A 25,606-nucleotide genomic window follows, 5' to 3' on the forward strand; every position below is an offset into this window, starting at 1 on the left:
ACAAAGAGGCTGTCAAAGAACAGACCACTAAACAGCTACAGTCCACTGCGAAACATGCATATAACAACATGCTAAGGGAACTAATACTACAGATGCGGTCATGGATCCCAGAGCCTGCAGACCTAGCTTGGCGGGAGGAACATGAGAAATTATTGGATGAACCAGAGACTTGACTGTGGTCACACAATGTGGGGATAGAAAAGCACCGACTTACAGTATTCACATAAGCTCCAGGCTCTGAACTGGTAAATTTGATTTGGGCATGTTGACTAATGCGTAAAAACTAGCAAATTTTAAGCAAATAGTCCCTGGTCTGTTTTAGGAGATGCTTGGTTAGAGAAGTGAGGAGTCATTCGTCTACACAAGGAAACACCCATAATCACTGCAACCTCAAGTGAGCTGCTACCACTGCCATACATTTAGTAAACACACTGTGGCTGCAATGAGTCCAAAAAGCATGGCTCTGAATTGACAGTGACTGGTTCCCAGCCGAAAGGGCAAGTGTCTTCTGGATACCCAATCTATTTTGATGTGATAGCACGCATCTTGATGATTGACTGAACATCCAAATGTCTTTGTGTAAAAGGTAGGAAGGACTGAACCATGACCATTCAGAACTTTGACTTCTTCACATACTGGTTCAGGTTACTTGGATCCAAATACTGGTCTAAGGTCCCTTGTCTTTTCTGGCACTAAAGAGACAACTAAGTTCTGAATCCTCTCTGTTCTAGTGGGACCACCTGGATGACCGACTATCTTGTCTGACAGCTTCTGAATTTGAGCTGCAGCTTCTCTTCAACTGGGTGGAATGTCGGAAAACTTGTTTCTCTTGGGGGGTGATGTTTGGAGAAATGGTATAAAGGTAACCTCTGGATATTATGTTTAGCACCCAAGAATCTTCCATTATAGCAGCTCAGGCATCTGGGTGGAAGGACAAATGTCTCCAGAATGCCTCCATAAGAGGACAACTGGGCAGTACTTCAGGAGCACCAAAAGGGTCTCTATCTGGAATAGAATCTCCAAACTCCCAATTTGCAGACCTCACCTGCCACAAAGCTGGCATCTTCCATGCAAACTCCTTCCTCTGTCTTTGAGGGAGTTATCTCCATGTAAATCCTAGAAAGATCCCTGGGATTTGTGGAACCACATTTTCTTGTCACCTCTTTGATCCTTGAAAAGGATTGGTGAAGGGTAGAAAAGAGAATCCTTATGGCACACAGAGTCTTTCTTTCCTGTTCACTGCAGGAAAGTGTTTCTCTCACACATTGATAGCTTCATTGAATTAGATCGTATCATACCTTAACTTTCTACGAAAGCTTGCAACAACTTTTTATACTCTTAATCAATGTGTGTTTACTTTACTAGCCACTGATGAATGTAACCAAATGACTGAACAAAACGTCCTTTTCATCTGTATTGTTTACTGTAACACACGGTGCTCCTTACAGTATATTTACTTTTTGGTCTTTGGCCTTGAAACTGTACTTTAACCTTTTTGACTCTGCACTGTACTTTAACAACGTACATTTTATTTACTGTATTTGCTGTACTAATCTTTGGGCAGCTTTTCTCCCCGGACCTCTGCGGAAAATGGGATCCATGCCCAGTCAGACGTTCCTGGCAAACAAATATAAAACAAACAAATAAAATACATTTATGAAAGAAGACTTGAAGGGCTCCACAAAGTCGCATAGCTGCATCCAGGCATGTCTCTTTTTGGCAATGCCTGAACGACTGGCCTGTGAGGTACCTTCTGCAGCATGAGAAATTAGCCTCATGGATGCATTTGATATAGATAAACAGTGTCCAGCTGTGAAGATGATGTCTTATATTCTTCTGAAGACATGGACGCAGAGACTTTAGAGTTCTTAGTCAAACCACTCTGTAGTCTTGTAAAGTGCACTACATAATTCAGTGACGGCAAGACAAAGGTTGCTGATGAAAATATGAGCTTTCCAAACCTGTCCCACTCCCTAGTGTCTCTGTTACATGGGTGGACAGAGGAGCTGTGTTCCACAAGCTCCCTCTTAGTGGCTGCCTCCACAAGCACTGTATCAGCAGGGACACCTTTGCTCCAATGTGGTCCATCTTTTGGACTAAAATTCTGTCTGGTCAATGAGGGATATTTTCAACAAAGTCCAGTTCCATCCATGCCCGGTAAGAGACTAGGTTGATAAGCTCATCACTGAGGGGGTGGGGGGCCACCCAAAACAGACAGGGCAAAACCAAAAGCTTTGAAGAATACTGACTCCTCAAGGGATGGGTTATCAGAGGACCAACCACCTTTCTGATTAAGGATTTCCAAAATATCTTCAAAGGAGACATCATCAGGGGTGATGCGTGGTACCCTTCCCCTTCAGAGTTAGTATCTTTGTAGGGGGATTCCATACAGAAATGTACAGGTCTCCTTCTGAACGTTCTTCTTTTGGTGAACCTCGGTGGGGTGCCCTGAACAGAACTGTCTGGATGTTACTTGGTACTGGCTTGTCCCTGTGGAGTAGGTCTGACAGGATCAGAGCTCAGAAACAAAGGGGGATAAGGTGTAGTATCACAGGAAGTGTTGAATGAGATAAAACTTCTCCACAACCTTGAAGACAAATGGAACCAGGAAAGCCAGGGCCCAGCTGCACCAGAGAAAAGATCTCCAAAGCAGGCAAGTCATGACTCATGCCAGATCAGTGCCTTGAGAAGGGACCCGGACTGGAGTTATCAAATGCAGAGGCTTTGAGGGGGTCAGCGATACAGTTGAGTCGAAGATGCGACTCTCTTCAGCTCTGACACCGGTACTCTCGGATCCTGGGGCTCCAAAACAGAGGGACAAATTGGAGTAGGAGATACAATAGCATGTGAGAAGGGCAGAAGGCTCACAGATCCAATGGGAGATGGAAATGGAATAACCACCATCTGGATTTGACTTCTGAGGAACTTCCTCAGCATCCTATCCACTTCAGCTTCAGAGAAACTCCTAGAAGACATGATGAATGATGTGGTCAACTGAGATCTGGAGTGCTTTCTCGGCGTTTGCATAAGAGGGGAATGGAGCTGAGGAGATGGGAGCTCTATGATGAACTCAAGAGAAAGTACAGTTTTGTACCTACCATAAATGTAGATGTTCGAGTGCTAATACAGCTGCAGTCATAACAGATGGGTTTCTTCTGCCGTCAGGCGGGTCCTCGGTCGGCCGAATTCCAAAGTCTAGGTCCGGCGTTGGTTGTCGTCGCTTCTTCCCTGACGTCAGTGCGATAGGGGTATAAAAGAACCAGCCGACGCCATCTTCTTCAGTTTTTCTTGCCCCAGATGTCAGTGCCCCCAGAAGGAAGGCAATACATAAATTTATGTAGTAATGCAATGCAATATAATCAAAATACAGTAGTTGCAAGCAAATACACCCATAAAAGAATACCCCAATCAGGTTGTAAGAGGAGGTGTTAGCCAATAGGCCTGTCCCAAGAGGGGAAGGAGGGAGGGAAACCTAGACTGCAGCTGTATTAGCACTCAAACATCTACATTTATGGTAGGTACAAAACTGTACTATGTTCATCGTGCATACAGCTGCAGTCATAACAGATGGGTAGAATCCCAAAGCTAAAAAGGGGTGATAGGCACTAGGTGGAACTAGGAGGAGCCAGGATGCCCTGCAAGACTGCAGTGGCAAAGCCTGCTCTAGTTTTGGGGTATAATGGTATGTGGTAGTGCTTGGAGAAGGTATGCACAGAACTCCAAGTGGCTGCTTCCAAAATAGCTTTGGTAGGCACTCCTCTGAGGAAAGCTGCAGAGGTAGCTGTGGCCCTTGTGGAGTGAAATCTGATGCCTGCAGGTACAGTTTTACCATGAAAAGAGTAGCAAAAGCGTATGCAGTGGGCTATCCATTTTGAGACGGTCTGTTTGGAAATTGGCTTCCCTTGAGCTCCTATAGAATAGGACACAGAGTTGTTCTGATTTTCTGAAAGGCTTTTTTCTGTCCAAATAATAGCGCAGCTGTCTGTGGATGTCCAATGAATGTAGTAGTCTCTCCCCTTTGTTTTGAGGATTGGGGTAAAATGTAGGTAAGTGGATAGCCTGATTCAAAGCTACCATGGATATCACCTTTTGCATAAAGGACGGGTTGGTTCGGAAGGAAACTCTGTCCTGATGGAAAATGATGAAAGGCTGCACAGCCATGAGGGCTTGCAATTCCGATACCCTGCGAGCTGAAGTAATAGCCAGGAGGAAGGCTGTTTTCCAGGACAAATATTGCAAATCTGTTGAAGCAGCTAGCTCAAAAGGAGGCAAGGTCAGCTTTTCTAGAATGAAGTTGAGGTCCCAAGCAGGTATTGGTCGTTTCTTTGGGGGTTTTATATTCTTAGCCCCTCTGAGGAACTGTCTTAAGAGGGGGTGAGAGAATAAAGGTGGATCAGTGTTGTATTCTGCAGAAATGGCTGAGGCATGGATTTTGATGGAGGAGAATGAAAGTCCACTGCTTAGCAGCTCAGCTAGATACTGTAATATTTGAGGTAAATTCAGTTTTCCAGGATTCTGGCCCTTTTTCTCATTCCAGGCACAAAACCGTTTCCATTTTGCGGAGTAAGCTTTTCTAGTAGACGGCCTTCTGGCTTCCAAAATGACTTCCTGTACTTCCCTGGAGAGTAGGGTTTGTTGTGAAGTTAAGGAATCTTCCATGCGGCCAGATTGAGTGTTTTCAGCTGACTGTTAAGAGTTTTGAAGCTGTGCTGAGTCAGGAGAAGAGGCATTAGAGGTAGGGTCCATGGTGGGGAATGCGTCAGGCTCCTCAGGAGTGGGTACCAGTGCTGTCTTGGCCAGTCTGGAGCAATGAGAATCATCTTTGGTCTGTCTGCTCTGGTTTTTAATAGAGCTTTGGGCAGCAGAGGAAGAGGTGGAAAGGCATAAACTGTCATTGTTGTCCAACTGAAAGAGAGAGCGTTCACTCTCCAGGCCTGTGGATGAAAAGTCCTTGAGCAGAATTTTGTCAATTGGTGATATTTGTGGGAGGCAAAGAGATCTATGTCTGGCCTTCCCCATGCTTGAATTATCTCTGTGAAAACTTGAGGATGCAACTTCCATTCGTGTGGATCTGTCATATTTCTGCTTAGGTTGTCTGCCAGCATGTTTTCTTTGCCTGGCAAGTACTGTGCTTGAAGTTCGATTTGTAATTCCAGAGCCATGTTCCAAAGTGACATGGCCAGCCTGCATAGGGGATATGAATGGGTTCCTCCCAGTTTGTTTATGTACCACATTACTGTGGTGTTGTCTGTCCTTATCAATAGTTGACCTGGATGTAGAAGGTCTTTGAAAGCTATAATAGCATTTATCACTGCTAGCATTTCCTTTTGATTGATGTGAAGGTGCTTTTCTTTTTGGGACCATTTGCCCTGAATGCACCGATCTGTCATGTGCATCCCCAGGCGTAGTCCGAGGAGTCTGTTGTGATGACTTGATTTGCTTGAGGCTTGCAGAATGGGAGACCTGTGTTTGTTTGGCATGCTTAAGCCCACCACAGAAATTCCTTTTGAAGGCATGGAATTAGTGGCATTATTGCTTCCAAACTGTGGCTGTGTCGAGACCATAGGTTTTTCAGGTACCATTGAAGTTTCCTCATATGCAGCTTTGCACATGGGATTAGTAGTATGCAGGATGCCATGAATCCCAGAGCCTGCAGGATTCTCCTTGCAGTCAGCCTAGTGAAAGTTGCTAGTTTTCTGAAGTATTGAGTTAGTTGCCCCTGTTTCTCTGGCTTGAGGTAGGCCATCTGGGTGTTTGTGTCCAAATTGGCACCCAGGAAAATTATTTTCCGAGAGGGTATTAGCCTTGATTTCTTTTTGTTGACTGTGTATCCCAGAGAATTCAACAACATTATTACAAAAGCCAGATGTTTCAGAAGTATGTGCTTGCTGTCCGCTTGGATCAGGCAATCGTCCAAGTATGGGTATATTTGTATCCCTTGAAGTCTGCAGTAGGCAATTACTGATGCCAGGCATTTCGTGAATACTCTGGGTGCAGTAGATAAGCCAAAGGGCAATGCAGAGAATTGATAATGGGTTGAACCTGCAAGAAATCTGAGGTATCTTCTGCAATTTTGTCTGATTGGGACATGCAGGTATGCCTCCTTGAGGTCCAATGTCACCAGCCAAGACTCCTTGCCCAGCATGGGAAGAAGCTGCTGTAATGTGAGCATCTTGAAATTTGGTACGAGTAAGAATGTGTTTAGGATGGATAGGTCCAAAATAGGTCTCCAATCTTTTCCCTTCCTTGGTACCAGGAATAGTCTGGAATAAAAACCTTGACCTTGTTCTTGAGTAGGTACCTCTTGAATAGCTTTCATGTCCATGAGATCTGAAATTTGTCTTTGTGCCTCTGCCCTTTGATTATGTGGCAGGTTTGGCATGCCTCTCATTTTTGGAAGGGTGTGAAAATGGAATCTGTAGCCTCTGTTTATAATGTCCAGGATCCATTTGTCTTTTGTGACAATATGCCAATTTTTTGAAAATAATGCCAGTTTTCCGCCTAACAGTGCTGCCATTTGAGCCTTGCTTGGCATGCAAAGGGGAAAGTCATTGGGTTTGCTTTCTGAATGGCTGCGAACTATCCTCACCACCTCTTTGTGTAGGAGCGTGCCATTGTCTGCCTCTAAACGATCCTTGAGATTGCCCTCTGCCCCTCGGGCGCCTGTATCTACCTCTTTGGGGTCTGTCCGTGGCTGGAAAGGACCAATTTTTGGAAGGCCAATTTCAACTGAAACGTGGAGGTTGTACCTGTAGAAAATCTTTCACTGTTTGCATTGATTTAGCCTTTTCCTCCATTTTCTTTAATACCTCCTCAGCTTTAACACCAAATAATACATCCTTTTGCAGAGGGGCATCTAGTAATTTAGCTTTGACATGATCTGGCAAGGTTTGCTCCTTGAGCCAGGCATGTCTACGTATGACTGATCCTGTAACAGCAGCTCTACATGAAGCCTCTAGGGCATCAAAAACCACATTGCAAGGTATGTTTACCCACTTGTTCTGCACTATGCATCAAATCCTGCAACTCCTTCAAGTCTGGTTGTTCAGGTTGTGACATTTTGTTTCTCAACTGTGATAACAGAAACTGTTGGTACTTTAACATATGGCACTGGCAGTTTAATGCCCTCATGGTTAAGGTGGCCAAGGTGTATACCTTTTTTCCCCACCTTTCTAAAGATCTGGAATCTCTCTCGGAAGGTAATGGATTTTTAGCAGTGGAGGCCTTAAACCCTTTGGGGTCCTGTGATATAGTTTCTGGGTCAGCCGCATGGCTTTTGTATAAAAATTGGTGCGAGTCAGGAACCCGGTAGTACCTGTCAGGCTTGACTGGGGCTGGAGGTAAAGAGTCTGGGTTAAGGCAGGCCTCCGAATACACATCACCTAGTATGTCTAAGACAGGAGGTATAGCCAGAGGCCTGTGCTGAGGTAGCAAGAGAAAATCCCTAAGCCTTTTCTTGGAGTCTGAGTACTCTTGGCCTTCCCAGTGGAAGTGTTCCCTCAAGGTATGCAAGGTTTCCCCAAATGAGTAATCCTCTGGGGGGGAGACAGAGGGAATGGACTCCTCTGCATCAGAATCTTCAAAAGGGGAGTAAGAATGTTCCTGTTCATCAGAGTGCTCTGAAATAATGGAGGCCTGGTCTGAGGAGGGGGATTCTTCCTCCACTCTGGGCCTTTTGTCCGGGGGGGGGGGGGTTGAGAACCCCTGATAAGAATAATTAAATCCTCAGCCATTTTAAGCATCTGTTTTTTAGGCATGGGACCTGGAGAAGGGCCCTGTGTAGCTGGTCTCTTAGAATGCATGGCTGCTTTAGACTTAGTGAAAGCCTTGATGGAAAAAGATGATGAAGGTCTGAAGACACCTTGAGAGGAGGCAGACCTGTCTACATTTTGAGTTTCACCACCAAGAGTGGCTTCGGTATCTGTAGTCGGGGTGTGGGCCGAGGAGCCTGCGACCTCGGGCACAGTAGACACCGCCAATGAAGTGTCGTCGGTAGGCAGGGGCTGCGTAGGCGCCTCGCTGAGAACCGGACCACTTGTAGTCGGCTTTGGCATGGTGTCGGTAGAGGCCGCGGACCTCGTGTGTCGGTCCTTATCTTTGCGTTTTTTAGACAAAACTGGAGTCGGAGTATCCGACGACATAATGTAGTTACATTTTTTGCCAAAATAGTGCTGGGTGAACTCCGCCCGACGCTTAATGGTGCGTTTGTTGAAAGTAGCCCAAAAACGACAGACCGAGACGTCGTGGTCTGGGCCTAAGCAAGGAATGCAGAGGGAATGAAAATCCTTATGCGGTATTTGCTTCCCACATGAAATACAATTATTAACTGTGTCTGACATCGGTCTGAGGCAAGAAAAGTTTCCCCAACGGGATACTTAGCTTTCAAGAAGACTTCGGTTGCAAAATTTTCATAATTTCAGGAGCTGGCCGACTGGCACTTGCAAACTGCTTCTGCTTCGGGCACCGCGCGGCAAGAAAGACTGAAGAAGATGGCGTCGGCTGGTTCTTTTATACCCCTGTCGCACTGACGTCAGGGAAGAAGCGACAACCGATGCCGGACCTAGACTTTGGAATTCGGCCGACCGAGGACCCACCTGACGGCAGAAGAACCCATCTGTTATGACTGCAGCTGTATGCACGATGATAATCAAGTTATCGGTGCCTGAGAAACATCAGATATCAGATCCGAAGCCTTAAGATACATAGGTTTCTTCTTTAGCTCTGATGCAGACCTTCTTATCTTCTGTGGCGGCTCCAAATACAAAGTCTTCAGAGACTTTGGCAATGATCTGTTCCTCTGCTCTGAAGGAGCCTTTTAAGATTTACTGGCAGCTTGAGCCCCTAATTAAGAGGAAGAAGACGGTGGTAGTAACCCTTAAGGACTAGCTTGTTATGTCGGTAAGCAAAAGCCCTGGAGTTAAATACTTCCTAAATGGTACAGTGAAAGCTGCATCTAAACAATATACTCACTTCCCTGTAGACATCCGAGTTCGGGATTTTGTGCCCAAAGGAAGTGCATTTTTTGAAACCTGTAGGCATTTCATTTGTGACACTAACTATAGGACAATATATGATTAAAAATATATACATCCCTTTTCTTAACTATAGAAAGAAATTACCAACAATGGTAATAAGAAATACCCCGTTAAAAAGGGTAAGAAATAAAGGAACAGGATATAAGGAGTACCAACAATGGTACTTAAAAAATCTACTTAAAGTAAGAAACCTGACAAAGAAATAAAACTGAAAACTAGAGAAAGAGAAAGTTTAAATATATATTGAATATATTAGAAAAGATAAAAGAGGAGGTGATATAGACAAACCAATACACTCACAGCTACCTGAATGCTTAAATGCTGCGAGAGAGGATCCACGTCCATGCGAGATGGCAACAAATAAGATCTGATGTACTGGAGATGGAGTAGGGCATTACAGGTAGGAGGATCATCTCAAGAGTGGGATTCTAAGTCTGTAGAATGCGGCAGAGTCAGATCCATAACCCATACACTGAGGAAGAATGAAAAGGACAACACCAGATCCACTTTTTTTTTTCTGTTTGGCTGCAGTATATCACTACTGAGAAACATTTCAGGAATTAAAACACATTTCTAAAAAGATGAAAAAAACACTGGGACTTTATAAGAAAACATAAGGAGGAAAAGATTGATTAAAAGTGCTTAGTTTCAACCTTGAAGATGAGGAAATAGAGAAATCCTCCTTGTCAGACACTGATGTACATAAAGCTAGGAAATAGAATCAGTGTGATCACTTTAAAATAAATTCCTAATAAAGTAGGCTATAAAATACAGAGATTCATCCAAAGTTTACACACCAAACTCAAAGTACAGAAGTAAAGGTAACAGCACTGATCCTTAAAGTGATAAATCTGTTGCTCCTTAGCGCTTCTCAAAACGCAAAGGAAAGCCATATAACTAAAAGCATCAAAATAAGTGGACTTCAAATTTCCAAAGTCTTTAACTATGGGTTCTAAAGGACAATACACTTAAATATGTACAAACTAAACTACAAGAGCAGCCCTACAGCTCAGAAGGATAACGCCTTTACTGCTCTACAGATGACTTCACATTTCTGCAGGAGGGACCACAGGAAGAGGATGGCAATGAGCATCTGAGGTAATTTTCATCCACTCTGGGGAGAGTGAGGCAGCCGATACTTGCTACAATAAAAGCAGCGTACTGACCCTGGCGCACTCTGTGTTGCAAACATGGTGTGCACCTGAGGTTGACTATGCACCCCTTGAAGGCAGCGATTACAAAGGCCATAAAAACAAACCACGTAGTGGAAATTTGCCCTTTCTCTACTGCAGTGTAATCTCGGAGTTGGTATATTTAATTAGGGGGTGTTGAAGGCACATCCCCCCCATGAGCAGGGTCCTTGTGTTCAACAAAACAAGTTAAATGTACTGGATCAACTTAGTATTTAAATACACAAAGTACATTAAATTATAACACCATGTTTACTGCTAGGTATACACATACTGTTTTCTTGCTGTTGGTCAACTATGCCAATTCGATGATGCAATTTATGGTTATGACTATACAATGAAAAGTACATTTGATGTATACCGTTCGAATAATAGCCGTTTGGTAAGCATGTCATTCAAAGAATACCCACAGACCCGCAAGCAAGAACTAGTTGACCCAACAACTGACGCATTTATCATGAAAATACAGTAGTCTACACATTAATTTAGACAGTGAGGCATTGGGAGTTTGGTATTTCATGACATAATGGCAAGCATCTTCATCTGAGAAAAAAATTCAAGGGGCCACTCGTCAAAAAAATAAAATCAAAAATAAATGTACTTTCTGCACCAACAACTGTATTATTTGGTTCTGGATATAGTAAAGAGGCTCTATTATATTGCAAACGTTTGTTAATTACACTTGGTTAAGAACATAACCAATTCTCTAAGGTATCCACTTGACTGTCTAAAGAAATTAAAAGAAAAATACAAAAAAAATTCCTGTCCACTGGACTGCTAGGAAGCTTTCCCATATGTTTGCTTTGTTCTCCTCGTTAAATGAGTAAATGTGTAACTGAAAAAAAGTACGATGAGAACTTACACTGTCTGGGGACTGTCTGTCTCCTGTTGGAGTGTCAGGACGGCTTCCATTTTTTGACTTAATCTTCTTCTTTTTGGCTCCTGATGTTGTTGAAGGGCTATTCTTCTGTTGAAATTCCTTAAGCTGTTGGCACAAAAAGAATTTATGCTCAAGTTTGTAGGAAAATTTTTATTTTTCTCTACAAGCACAATGTTGACATCTAAAGAAAGGAAACAATATGCCAAAATATAGCTGTACAGACCAAATGGCCCATTTTACCATATTAACAGTAATGCTGAAGCTACAATAATCAAATGACAGATTCTCATTCTATAAGCTAATTTATGAAAGGGACTCGCTCTGAAGGATCCTATGGTTGGGTTCATCATTTTCATTAGTTAGCAAGTAGCATTGTTTTCCATACATTCCTGTGCTTCAGGACAAATGTGTGCCCACTGTGACAAAGGCTGTGATGTCACATGGGACTAGCACTCTTAGCTACTGCACATGTATAAACCAGTTCAATGCCTTGCCACCAGCAAGCATCATCTAACAAATCAAGAACAAAAATGATTTAAGCACCCTTTTGTTAACTAGTGCCATAGAAGTATATATTTTCCCAACTCACAAGGAGTAGAATAGCTATGACCAGCTGAAAGAATAGCTCATTCCAGGTGGACAATGTGAAGGTATTCCTGACCCATCAAGAAGTGTTTTCTTTGCAGATCATCTGATATGGCAATAATTCGGGTTATATCCAACTTACAAGACCCTCCTTGAATCTAATCACTGGGCTAGATTTCCAAAGCAATACAACAGCCTAAAAAAGCCAGAGAACAATGCCAGGTCCAGAAAAAAGTCTGGCAATGAAAGATACCAAGCCAAAAGGCCTAAAGACATAGCACCAAAAGGAAATGTTCCCTGGGAAGGGAGCTACATGTACTTATTGTTGTAGCAGCAAAGCCTACTACAAAGGGCAGAACAAGAAAGGACTGGAGGCAGCTACACAAAATAAATAGCCAGCACTGCAGCCAAGGTAGGTACACAGAGCACTGAAAGGCACCAAGGTATCCACTTGCCTGTCCCCCCCCCCCCCATAGACAACACACCTGAAATCTCTTCACCCTCTTGGTCAATGCAGGATGATCCTTCTCAGGAATCCTAGCACTGCTACAAACCAAGTGCTCCAGAAATGCTTTTCATTTGGACAGAGGGACAGTGCCTGAAAAAGACAGTAGTTCAGCTACAACAAAATGTAAATGCCCCTTGTTACCAGTGAGCTACTACTGGAGTTAGGCAGTTTGACTAAACATTGAGAGCAGTAGCAAAGTTAAACAAAAATCAGGTAAACTGTTAGTGGGAGCCCTCTGCCTAGCACTAGAAGCACCACCACGTGAATAGGAATGTGACCAGAGGCATTCTTAACATCTGAAGTGACCATCGCAGCCTACTGAAACAAGAAGGGTACCTGGGCCTGTAGTGTCAACATACTGCATTTCAGCACTTTCAAACAGCTGAGTGTTGAAAGGTCAATGAAGGGTCTCAGCGGCCCCTCCCTTCTGAACAAGGGGAAAAGCCTTGATTAAAATCCCCTGCTGTGTTCCTCTCTAGGGTCAGCTTCTATTAAACCTAGCAGTAGGAGGTCCTAAAGGACATGGGGAGTTGGTCTTCTGGCACACAAGGGATACCTGTCAACTATGGTTCCTTTATGAGCTACAGTCTTCAGCACTGAGAAATTACTTGGAACCACCATTTGTTCTTTGTAATGCACTCCAAGTATCTTAGGCAGTGGATGACCTTTAATACTATCTTTAGACCTGGGGGATGAGCTGGATGAGAGATCAGGTAAATGGGTGGGGAGGGGCGGAGAGACGGACTCCTGTAGTAAGGAATGAGCTTTACTGCTAGAAAATCAATGTGCATGTCCTTTGTGACCTCCCCGCTACATAAATTTTGAGTGTGTGTCTGTCAAAAAAATATATATATATACATACATATATGTGCGTGTGTGTACATAAAAAATATGGGTCCCTATCAGTTAACAGAGTTTTCAGAAACTCAAAATTTGTATGGTCGAAACCATGTAAATAGAGTGTGTGAAAACTAAATTTTTGAATGGAGATTATGGTACAGGGCAGATTGGGAAATTTACCCTTTACCTCACTGTAATGTGATCTCAGAGTTGGTATTTGTAATTTGAAGGGGATGTGGGGGGGTGCAGGGAGCCAAGCCCCCCTGCAAAAATGTAAAGGCGAGAGATTTTTGTGTTTTTTTTTTTTTTTTTGTGGATGTTCGGATTTTCGGAAACTCAGTCATATGGTCTCAACTGTATGAATTTCAAGTCACTGAAAACTCAGTCTGGCACAGACCCATAAAAAAATACATATCTACACACGCGCACACACGTGCGCGTGTATATAGGGTCTACGTCAGAACAATGAAAAATCTAAATATCGAACGCACACATGAGCAAATGATCAGAACTCTAAATTGCTATTGTGGGGGGATGCACCTCCCACACCCCCCGCTAAATATATATTCCTACTCCGAGATCGCACTACAGTGAGGAAAGGGCAAATATTCTGATCTTCACTGTACTGCGATCCCAAAAAACCAACATCAACTTCCTGATTATTCGCTCATGTGAGCGATCGACATTTTGAGTTTTCGGCGTTCTAAAGTAGACCCTGCATACATGTCTATCTATATACATTATAGTCAATGCCCCCTCTTCACTAGTCTGACTTTCCTTTACATAAGACAATAACTGGTTGTATCTTTGTATCTCGGGTAGATGTAAAACATCCCATGGCACTTACTGTAAAGATTAAGAGAAGCGCCCCTAGATAATATGAACACCACGGGCCTCCCCTTAAAAAAGCCACTGGTTTAGTGACACTAACCCAGTAAATAAATAAGGACCAGGATTATAAGGACAGTTTTGATCATTATTGGACATGGGGGTGTGAATGAGAAGTTATGTACCTACCATAACGTTCCATGTTAGTTGTCTTCTCTCGCCTTCTTTCTTGCTTGATGGGTTCGGAGCCGATCCTCGGCTCCGACTCGGCACTTGCTAAGCTCTAGAGTCACTTTTACCAGCTCGAGGCAGCCCCATATCCCATGATGCAAGGCGGTAAGTACCCAGATCTCGTTTGATGACAAAGGGGCAATAGCACCTAGCATAACAACTTCCCAAGGGAAGAAAGAAGGAGAGAAAAACCTGCAAGGTGGTAGAAGGACCAGCTATGTATGGTCTTCAAAGGTATAACTCCTTGTAGAGAAAGGTCTGTCCAGGCTTGGGGGAAGGAGGGAGGGTCGCAAGAAAGAAGGCGAGAGAAGACAACTAACATGGAACGTTATGGTAGGTACATAACTTCTCAATGTTAAGTTGTCAATCTCGCCTTCATTCTTGCTTGATGGGACCGCGTCCCTAGCACCTCTATCCTGGGTGGCTCAATGGAACAGACTCTTGAGAACTGTAGAGCCAAAGCTGGCTCTGTCCCTGGAGGCCAAATCCAATTTGTAATGGGAAACAAAAGTATGTGGAGTGGCCCAAGTGGCTGCTGCACAAATAGTGTCTAAAGGAAGTCTAGCTTGAAAGGCTGTAGAAGTAGCTAAGCTTCTGGTTGAATGTGCTTTCGGTTTCGAGCACAGCTGTTTTCCCCTGAGCCTATAAATTTCAGAGATGACAGAAGAAAGCCATCTAGACAAGGACACTTTTGAGACAGGAAGGCCTTTCTTATTATCAGCATAGGAAACAAAGAGTTGATCGGATTTCCTGAATTGTTTTGTTCTGTCCAAATAATATCTGAGTTGACGGTGGACATCAAGATAATGTAATTTTTGTTCCGATCTGTTTGAATAGTTTGGAAAAAATACAGGGAGATCAATGGCTTGATTCAAATTAGTTTTTGAGGCGACCTTAGGCAAAAAGGTTGGATTAGTTCTCAATGATACTCTGTCTTTGTGGAAGACCAAATAGGGGGGGCGAACAGATAGAGCATGAAGTTCAGACACCCTCCTTGCTGATGTAATAGCAACCAGGAATAAAGTTTTCCATGAAAGAAATTTCAGGGAACAAGAAACAGCTGGCTCGAAGGGGGGAAGAATCAAGGATGTCAGCACTAAATTTAGATCCCATTGAGGAGGAGGACTCCTGACTGGAGGTTTCAGGAGGAAAATTCCTTTCAAGAAGGCTTTACAAAGCCTGTGGGACATAATGTTGTGGTCTGCGAACCAGACATGAAAATTCGAGATAGCAGCCAACTGAACTTTGACAGTGGAGGAAGAAGAGCCCGCGTGAAAAATCTCCGCTAAGAAATCCAAAACTGCTTGAACTGGAGCAGTGAAGGGATCAATATTCTTGGCTTTAGCCCAATAAGAAAAACGTTTCCATTTGCTAGTATAAATCCTCCTGGTAGAGGATTTTAAGGAAGCTACTATGATGTCTCTAACAGGGTTAGAGATCATAGGAAGCCTGACTAAGGAAGGAAGTGGAGCAACCATGCTGTGAGGTTGAGAGAAGGGATAGACCGGTGCAGCTGACCGGATTGGTGAATCAGAAGATCTGGCACTGGGTCCAGATGCCAAGGCTGCACCAAAAGATGACTATGCAGGAACGGAAACCAAATTTGTCGAGGCCAATAAGGAGCAATGAGAATCAATTTGGCTCTCAAAACGGTTGCTTTCTGGATAACTTGAGGGATCAGAGGAAATGGAGGAAATGCATAAAGAAGTCCCTGGGGCCAATCCTGGGTCAGAGCGTCTCTGGGGGGATGGCCTTGCAGTGGGAAGAGAGAGAAGTCTGGGCATTTGCTGTTTTGGGGAGTAGCAAAAAGGTCGCAACATGGGCGACCCCACTCCAGAAAAATCTCTTCCACTATAGATTGTTTGAGAGACCACTCGTGAGGCATGAGAATAGCTCTGCTCAATCTGTCCGCTAAAAAGTTGGTTTTCCCAGGGATATGCGTTGCTACCAGAAACCGATGAGAGGAGATCGCCCATTGCCAAAGTCTGAGCGCTTCTCGACACAAGGGGTAGGACTTGGTTCCGCCCTGTTTGTTGATATACCAAACTACAGACATGTTGTCTGTGTGGACTGCAATTGTCCCTAAGGGAAGAAAGTCGTTGAGGGCTTGCAACGTTAAAAGCACTGCTCTCATCTCTAGGACATTTATGTGCAGGTGGTATTCGAAAGGTTGCCACGTCCCATGAACCATCCTGCCCTGATAATGCCCCCCCCCCACCCGATCAGGGAGGCATCCGTAGTGACAGTGGCTACCGGGGATGGGGTTACAAAGTGTCTGCCTTGGTGAATCTGGGGAGAAGTGATCCACCAAGCAAGATGATTCTTGCAAATCTGTGTCACCAGTATTTGGTGACGCATTGGAAGTTGTTGGTAAGACCACTGAGTGAACAACATCCATTGAAGAAGGCGCATATAGAAGCGAGCCAGATGAAGGGTAATGGCCGCAGCCATGAGACCTAACACCTTTAGAACCATTCTGGCCTGTACTTTCCTGTTGGCTAGAATGATCCTGACGTGAGTTTGAATGTCTGAGATTCTCTGATCTGTAAGGGTAGCTGACATCCGAACAGTGTTTAAGTTTGCGCCTATGAAAGTAATATACTGGCAGGGCAATAAGGATGATTTTTCGGAGTTGATCGATATGCCCAATTGAGAACAAAGATTTATTGTGTAATCCCTGGCTTGAAGAAGCTGATGCCTGGTGGTGGCTGAAAGGAGCCAGTCGTCGAGATACGGAAACACCTGGAATCCTTGACGTCTCAGGTGAGCCGTGACCACTGCCATGCATTTGGTGAACACTCTGGGGGCTGTAGTGAGGCCAAAGGGCAGGGCTCTGAACTGGAAATGACTGGACCCCAGCCGAAAGCGGAGAAATCTCCTGGAGCGTCTGTGAATTTTTATGTGATAGTATGTATCCTGAAGATCTACTGAGCACATCCAGTTGTCCTTCTGTAAGAAGGGCAGAATTGACTCAAGTGTGACCATTCGGAATCTTGTCTTCCTCACGGACCTGTTGGGTCTGCTGAGATCCAATATTGGTCTCCAGTCTCCTGTCTTTTTGGGGACCAAAAAGAACCTTGAGTAGATTCCGGGCTCTGAATGATCTGTTGTAACTGGCTGAATGGCTCTTTTTTGCAGTAGTTTTAAGACTTCTAACTCTGCAATTTCCCTTAGACCGGGTGGTACATCTGGAAGGGAATTTGAGTGATAGAAAGGACTTTCCTAGAAAGGAATTTTGTAACCCTCGGATATGATCGACTGTACCCATCTGTCTTGAGTGAGGGAACGCCAGGCTTCTGGGTACAGCGATAGTCTTCCCCCGACTGCCTCCAAGGATGGACAGCCGGGCAACACCTCAGGGATGCTGAAAGGGCTTGTCAGAGAGGTTCTCTGCTTCCCTGGTTTTGTGGACCCCCTCTGCCTCTAGAGCGGCATCTGTTATTGTTACCCCCTCTGCCTCTGGGGGTAAACTGACCACGTGAATCCGGCGTGACTCCTTTGGATTTGCGAAACCACATTTTGCCACCCTTCTGTCCTTTGGGGTAAGGTCTAGAAGGAGTGGAAAAACGGACCCCTACGGCAGAAAGAGTCTTGCCGTCCTGCTCACACCTGGTCAACGTTTCCTTCACTTGAGGGCCAAACAATGCTGAACCATCAAAGGGAGAGTTTGTGAAGGACGCCTTAAAGGGATCTGCAAAATCACAGAGCCGCATCCAGGCTTGGCGTCTAAGAGCCACACCTGTACCTGTGGCCCTACTCGCTCCATCTGCAGCATAAGATATCAGTCGCATGGAGGAGTTAGCGATAGAATTAAGGGTTCCTAGCTGCGAAGCAATTTTTTCTTGAGCCCCTGCAGCTGTAGGATCCTGTACTACTTCACCTAGCTCCTTAAGGATATCCCTTTGGAGTCTGGTGAAGTGACAAAGGTAGTTCAGCGAACGCATAGCAAAGGTTGCTGAAGAGAACATCCGCTTACCATACCTATCCATGGTCCTAGAGTCCTTATTAGGAGGATGGACAGGTACAGAAGGATCGGCAAGTTCCTTTTTAGTGGCAGCCGCCACCACCATGGCATCAGCAGGGACACCTTTTGTGAGGAATTGTTTGTCTGATGGGGCAGTAATAAATTTAGAAGGCCTCCTAGGGACTGGCTCTACAGAGTCAGGAGCAGCCCACGCCTTTCGAGCAATAACCTGCATAAGGGGGTCGAAAGGCGGAGACACCCAGGAGGTGGAGGGCTGAGATCCAAACGCCTCCAGGTATACCGACTCATCCTCAGAGGGATTATTGGTGGGCCAGTTTCCCTCTGTCTAAGGAGTTCTAGGATGTCTGAAAAGGAGACATCCTCAGAGGGGGATCTTGGGGATCCCTCTGACTCATCTAAGTCAGTATCTGAAGTGATAGACTCGGGGGAGTCTACATGTTTCCTCTTACAGGTCCTCTTTCTCGGAGGATCTCCTGACAGATCAGGAGAATCCTCGGAAGAGGGGGTTCTTCCCAATGGGGAAACCTGAGGAGGAGGATCTCTGGGTCCGGGAGCAAGAGAAGTGGCAGAGATATCGACAGGCACCATAGAGGGAGGAGCTAAGGGAACAGACTGCTGGCTGAGTCCAGTGGCCAACACACTCATCACCTCGAATGCTCCCCTCCCAGGGAGGTCAGAGAGAACCCGTTCCGAAGAACCAGGAACTCCAGGACCCATCGAAAGGGAAGGCTCCGAGGCAGATGTCGGAGCCGAGCTCACCAAGGCCGAAGCTCCAAGGGGAAGAGTGGGGTCGGACAAGGGTCCGATGCCACTCACCCCCTCGGAGGAGACCAGGGAAGCCCGACCACCGAATCCTCTAAGGAAGGTCTCGAAGAGGAGATAAGAGTAGAGGCTGAAGGAGCAGAAGGGGGGATCTGTCCCTCAGCCGTAGCAGAAACCATTCCCGAAGACTCCAACTCCAAACTCTGAGGTAGAGTCGAAGGAGGAACTGCAATGGGGTGTGGACTAATAGTCGTCTGTTGAGACGGACTATGTAGCATCTGGGCCAGTGCCTGTGATTTTAATAATCTACTGACCACTCTCTCTAAATCATGGTCAGAAAGCCTGGATGACCTGGATGATCGGCTCCGATGGCTTCGTTCTGAGAGGAGAGGAGAAGCCGGAGACGAGAGTATCGGCTCCAAGGAAGGAGACCTGGATCTCTTCCTCGAAGGAACCATCGGAGCCGACGAACCCATGGAAGCTGTCGGAGCCGACAACTTTTCGGCACCGACAGAAAGTTTCAATGCATCGGCTCCGGCCGGAGCCGATACGGACCTAAAGGTAAGGGTGTCGGCACCGACACCGAAGCCTGAGCCACATGGTGATCGGAGCCGACACCGAAGTGGCCGAACCAGAATCGGCACAGATAGCCATCGGTGCCGAAGGTTTGAGCAAACCAGAATCGGCTCCAGCCGGAGCCGATCTCGACTCTGAAAGAGTCGGAGCCGAGGCCGCAGGCTTGGACACAGAAGCCTGGGCCTTGGAAGACTTAGAAGTCTTAGATGGAGCCGACTTAGCCGGAGAGCCCACCGGCTTAAGAAGGCCCCTCAAAATCAGCTTATTCCTCCTTTCCTGCAGGACTCTCAGGCTAAAAGAATGACAAATCGCACAGGAGTCCTGCAGGTGGAGGGGTCCCAGGCAGTATAAGCAAGAAGTGTGACCGTCTGTCAGAGACATCTTCTGACAGCACGAGTCACACTTCTTAAAGCCGGAGACCCTTTCCTTAGACATGGTGGAAAAAAAGACACACACAACACCTGTCCAAGAAATAATAAATCTCAAACAAAATGAGAAAAATATCCTCTCACACACACACACACACACACACACACACACACACACACACCCTAACAAGGGGGGGGATGGGATGGGAGAAGGCCTGACTAAAAACTTTAAAGGAGAAAGGGAATTTTAGTCAGAAAGTGAGTAAAACTAGCGTAAAACTATTAAATTTAAGATTAAATTTAATTTTAAACTGAAAAAGGGGCAAAAACAGTAAAGTATAAATCACTTACCAGGAGCTGGTAAAAGGAGGACCTCATAAGCGAAGCGGCAAACGAGATCTGGGTACTTACCGCCTTGCATCATGGGATATGGGGCTGCCTCTAGCTGGTAAAAGTGACTCTCGAGCTTAGCAAGTGCCGAGTCGGAGCCGAGGATCGGCTCCGAACCCATCAAGCAAGAATGAAGGCGAGATTGACAACTTAACATCTGCTGTTTGACGCACACTAGTCTTTCCTACATTTTCCTAAAGATTTCAGTAAAAGGGCTCCTTGCCCTCGTCCAGTGTTGCATTAATAATGCTACACTCTGACATCAGCTGGAAGGTGATCTAGCCTCAGTCAGGCATGCTTTCTTATGAAAAAATGTGCAGCCACATCCTGGATGCTGCTTTTACAACACAACTACAATGAGTAAACTGTGCAGTCTGCCCTCCAGTTCCCCTCAGACAACTCTTCACTCTTCTGAAACACTGGACCCTACAGTGGACTTCTAAGATGGCGGCACAGTGAGCAACAGATTAATTTCAGCTCTCCAGGTATGAAAACAAACTCAGAAAAGACAGCCAGTGAATTTGTCTTTTTGGCTAGTACAGGGGTCTGTAACCTGCGGCTCTTTCACCCCTCTGCAATGGCTCCCTGTAGCTTTGAAAAATAATGACTCTGTTGCATGACACACACACAAACGCACATGACACTGACACCGATCAAGTGACAGATTTTAAATATTGCTCTTATGATCTTTGAAACTTGCTAGAATAACAAGGTTTCTGTTACCATGCACTCCACACATACTGAGAGTGATCCTCTGCCAGCAGCAGCGTCTCCTAAAAGGTTTTCATACCTCTCAAACTCTTACCACAAGAAATCTGGACAGACCCCAAATAAACAGAACAAAGGAACAAAAATAGGGAAGGATTTTAAATATTGCTCTTATAAACTTGCTCGAATAACACAGTTTCTGTTAACATGCATTTTCCATGCACATACACACACACACGCTCACACACAAAAACACACACTTACCTCTCAGCTGTACCGATTTTCACAGAATGTCCTGATTTATGCCTCATATATTTGGCCTGTTTCTCATAAAAATTGTGGTTTTCTGGCAAATCTTTGAGTGCTGAAGTCAGAAGATATAGAAAGACATTTGAGTTTCAGACTTCAAACACTTATGCAAGCCTGTTATTCAATCAACTTTCTAAGTTTGTGAGAATAATATTTAAAAAGTGTCCCTATTTTTGGGCCTTTCTCCCCCCATTATTTATGTCTTTGTCCGGATTTCTTGCTCTAAGAGGTTACGAGGTAGTTACACACAGGCACACACACACACACACACACACACACACACACACACACACACACACACACACACACACACACACACACACAAACTGAGTGATTCCAAAAAAAATCCCAACAAAGGAACAAAACAAGGGATGGATTTTAAATATTTCTCTTATAAACTTAGTTCTTTTATATATAATATAATAACTAAATATAAAATGTTATACACGGTTATCTTCATTTTAGGGGTCAAATAGGTTTTGCGGCTCCAGCTGAATTTTATTTGGTGGGACAGGGGCCAAAATGGCTCTTTTGATAGTAAAGCTTGCAGACCCCTGGGCTAGTACATGCAATGTCTGGTTGACAGCAAAAAGGAAATTCAGAGAACCTGAAAGAAAATCAAATCACAAAAGGTGAGGAGAAAACACTGGCTGGGAAGAATCCTGCAGCTGTTCAGCAAACAGCAGTCCATAGTCCTGCTCTGGTACAAGATACAACTTCTAGTAATCTTGGGTTAAAAATAAGTCAAAATGTGCTCAGAGCAGATTAAAATAAAGACAAAAACAGAAGGCTGGAAAAATGGAAGAAGCTTTAAACAGATATTTAAATGAGCTGATAAAACTGCAAACCTTAGAGATCAAAATGAAGAAAAGTCTGGCTGAGTATAAGACTGCTGAAGAAGAGAGGTTTCAAAAAATGGTAGAAATTAGACGTCACAGCACAAAGGAAAAAAATGAGATTTTCTGCTGTATAAAAGAGACAGACTGCATTAATTTTATTAATGTACAAATTAGCAACTGGATGGTATTCCACAGCAGGTGCTATTAACTGAAGGGGCACATCGTGTGCATGCTCCAAACCTAGCAATGAGAAAGTAGTCAAGATCTTTACTACTAAAGATGCAATCCTACCAGCAGAAAAAAAAAGTTGATTCTGACAAAACTGTGACAGGACGACAAAGTACTAAAAGTTAAAGACAGCGGAGTGTTTGTGGAAAATGATTACTCACTTTACAGGAATAAATGTACTCCTCTTCTGCCTAGTGAAATCAGGGAATATCAAGAAGCAGGTGTGAAAACCCGAGCTGCACTATGCAGCTATCTTCAGAATATTTTTTCCTGGAGGGTAAACTCAGTTTCTGATGCAAAACATGCTAAGGAGGAAATACAAAAGTCTGACAAAAAAGTGAGTTAACAGAGAAGGGGATTCGGCTTCACATTCCTCTTGTAATGAAGCTGAGAGAGAGAGAGACTATGCTAGTGAAACCTCTTCCAGTGGTCCAAAGGAAAAGGCTTGAGAAAGAGAGAAAAGCACAGGAGTTGACTAGAAGAACCAGTAGTAAGATGGAAATGAACCAGAGACTGGATTTGGGAGATGGAGATCAACAGGAAGAAAACCAGCAACTCTAAAATTAATGAATAAATGTGGGATTACAAAGAATCAATTACAGTTGTGAAATAGGACTTTCTTTCAATGGTTAGGAGGTAATGTTTTCTGAAGTTAAGCCAAAAATAAAGTCATTTGTGCAAGTAGATACACAAGCTGTACCACGTGCCTTAGCATGGAGGACCTTAATTATACCTTAATTCAAGCCTATGAGCATGGCTGCCAGTTCGGGAACACTGTTCTTATTAGTAAGGTTAAATTTCATTACCTGAAGATGTACATAGTTTTGTGTGTTTGTATTAGGTTACTAGGTTCTGGGTGTGTTCTGAGGGTTTTTTTTTTTTTTTTTTTAAGGGTTTTCATAAAAACAAAGCGTGTTGCAAAACGTGACAGATTAAATGGAAATGACAAAAAAAAAAAACTATAAAAAGACCAACTCATGCCTGCTCAAACTGGTCAACAACTTTGAGTCAGTCACCAGAGGTGTGGATGAAACAAGGTGATTCCAACAGCCTACCTTGATCTGTCCAAGGCCTTTGATACCATTCCCCACTCAGGAATCATAGAAAAACTCACTAAGCTAGGCATCAACCTCTACATCACTAGGCAGGTTGCAAACTGGCTCACAGGTAGAACCCGCAGTGTGAAAGTAGCTGACTCCAAGTCAGACTGCAGACCAGTCACAAGTAGAGTCCCACAGGATTCGGTCCTGGGTCCTCTACTGTTAGGTATCTACTTTTATGAAGTCCAGCCCAACACAAAGGGACTCTGGCTGATAAAGTTCGCAGATGATTGCAAGTTGGGAGCCATTATTAACTCCCCAAGTGACGCTGGCATCCTACAGAAAGGCCTCACTGAGACCAACGACTGGTGTCAGGACCATGGCCTTAATTGCTCTATGCCAAAAAATGTGTCGTCATCCGCTTTGGGAAAAACCCGGTTCCCATGCATTACCACACTGATGGTAGTCCACCGAACACAGAAGGCATTATAAGAGATCTGGGAACACAGGTTGACAGCAGCCTCTCTTTTGACCACCACATTGCCACTGTGGTCAGAAAGTCCTTGTATGTGGCACATATCATTATTAAGGGTTTTGCATCCAGGAAGAAAGAAGTTATTGTCTCCCTCTACTCTTCCCTCATTAGTCCAATCATTGAATACAATGCCCCATTTGGCATGTACCTCATCAAACACTTGCAACAAATGGAGAGGCCGCAAAAGTACCTCAAAAAGAGGATCCTACACCTTAAACATTTGTCCTATATGGACAGACTCAAAAAACTCCAACTATTCTCGGTCTCATATCGCCTAGTTAGAGGCGATCTCTGCTTGACTTACAAAGCCATGTCTGGCCCAACTCTGTTAGAAATGCTACACCTGAAGAAATCCCAATCCCTCCGCACCACACTCTCCAGAGACCTCAACCTCATTACCACAATCAACAGAACATGCTGGAGGGACAGGTTCATAAACCCAGAGACTGCCCAAGCTATGGAACAGACTCCCCATACATGTCAAGCACAGCACCTCATTGGCCCTCTTCAACAGAGATCTTAATGAGTGGATGGAAAATAGAAAATACACCCCACGGATCACTCCAGTGGCTTTACTCGACAGAGGCACTGGGAACTAAGGTCAGGTGGCATGATGCCAGGGTAATCCTATGGGCTAGGCTTGTAAAGGCTCCAGGCCCATTAGCCTAGTACACATCTATGAACCTGCCAAACATTAATGTATGCATGCAACACAGAAGTTGAAATTAGACATTAAAAATAGTGGTTATATAAAACAGGTGGGAATAAAATTGTTATCATAATGGCAGCTTTCTGATTACCTTTAAATGAATGGCCCCACAAATGTATTAAAAAAAAAGTAGTGACCTATTAAAAAAATGCAAAGTGCAAAAAGATAGGCTACAGGAGACACATTTGGAAAGAAGTGAGCATGTGAACTTGATAAAGGATTTCAGGATGATTCAGCAGGATATCTGGGACAACGGAAAAGGGGAGTACTTCTATTAATTGTGAGAATAGCTCCAACAGTGACAGAAGAGGAAAAAGGATAATGGTACATTTGTAGTACTAAGGGAATATTGGCAAGGGAGGAGAATTACGCTGGCATATAGTTTTATATTCCACCTAAAACTGCTACAATGGAGCATGGGACGATTCTGGGAGAAGTGATCACCTTTCAGCAGGGAATCTTGTTTATGGGTGGATTGGAATTTGATTTGCAGTGGTGGGGATGTATCTGGGGGCCTAGAGGGGTGGGCATGACAAGAGAGTACAGTTTTGAAGATATTTGTGAGGATGTCTCGTGTGGAAGATGTAAATTCAGTGGCAGGAGTTCAGAGAAAGTTTATGTATTGTTCCCTGGGGTACAAGAACTAGGCTAGGCTAAAAAGAGGTTGTATTTCACAACAACACGTGCATTTGTTGAAGGTTTTGATATGTGTCCAGTAACTATTTCAGATCATATGCCAATAAAAACTGAAATAAAAATGCAGGGTAATGAAAACTGGGACAATGGTGCTTCCTCACCTATCGACGAAGAGGAATTTGGAGAATGGGAAGTGGAAATTATTCAGTTGTTGTTAGGGAAGACAGAAATTTCTTCTGCAACTATAGCTAGGAAGTGGGATAAAATTAAACTGGAATTTAAAAATTAAGTGGAAATAAAAGAAAAAGATACACTGATTATGAAGTAACAAGAATTATTTTGAGGGACTGACAAAGGTTAGAGTATTGCAGAAGAGGGGGATTTTCACAGAACAAGAGGAGCCACAACTGCAGGGTGCAAAAAA

The 25,606-nt window shown here is 44.2% G+C and overlaps 1 protein-coding gene across 1 annotated transcript in view; it reads right to left on the reverse strand.

Annotated features, from left to right (window-relative positions):
• GOLGA2 (golgin A2) overlaps positions 1-25,606 on the reverse strand; it is a 1,989,954-nt gene that overhangs the window by 1,863,560 nt on the left and 100,788 nt on the right. Inside the window, exon 2 of the mRNA XM_044058153.1 lies at positions 11,088-11,210. Coding sequence (XP_043914088.1) covers positions 11,088-11,210 — 123 coding nt within the window. The remainder of the gene's footprint in view (positions 1-11,087; positions 11,211-25,606) is intronic.

The sequence above is a fragment of the Protopterus annectens genome, chromosome 16.part0 (genome assembly GCF_019279795.1).
Source record: "Protopterus annectens isolate FY-2018-M chromosome 16.part0, PAN1.0, whole genome shotgun sequence".
Lineage (NCBI taxonomy): Eukaryota > Metazoa > Chordata > Ceratodontiformes > Protopteridae > Protopterus > Protopterus annectens.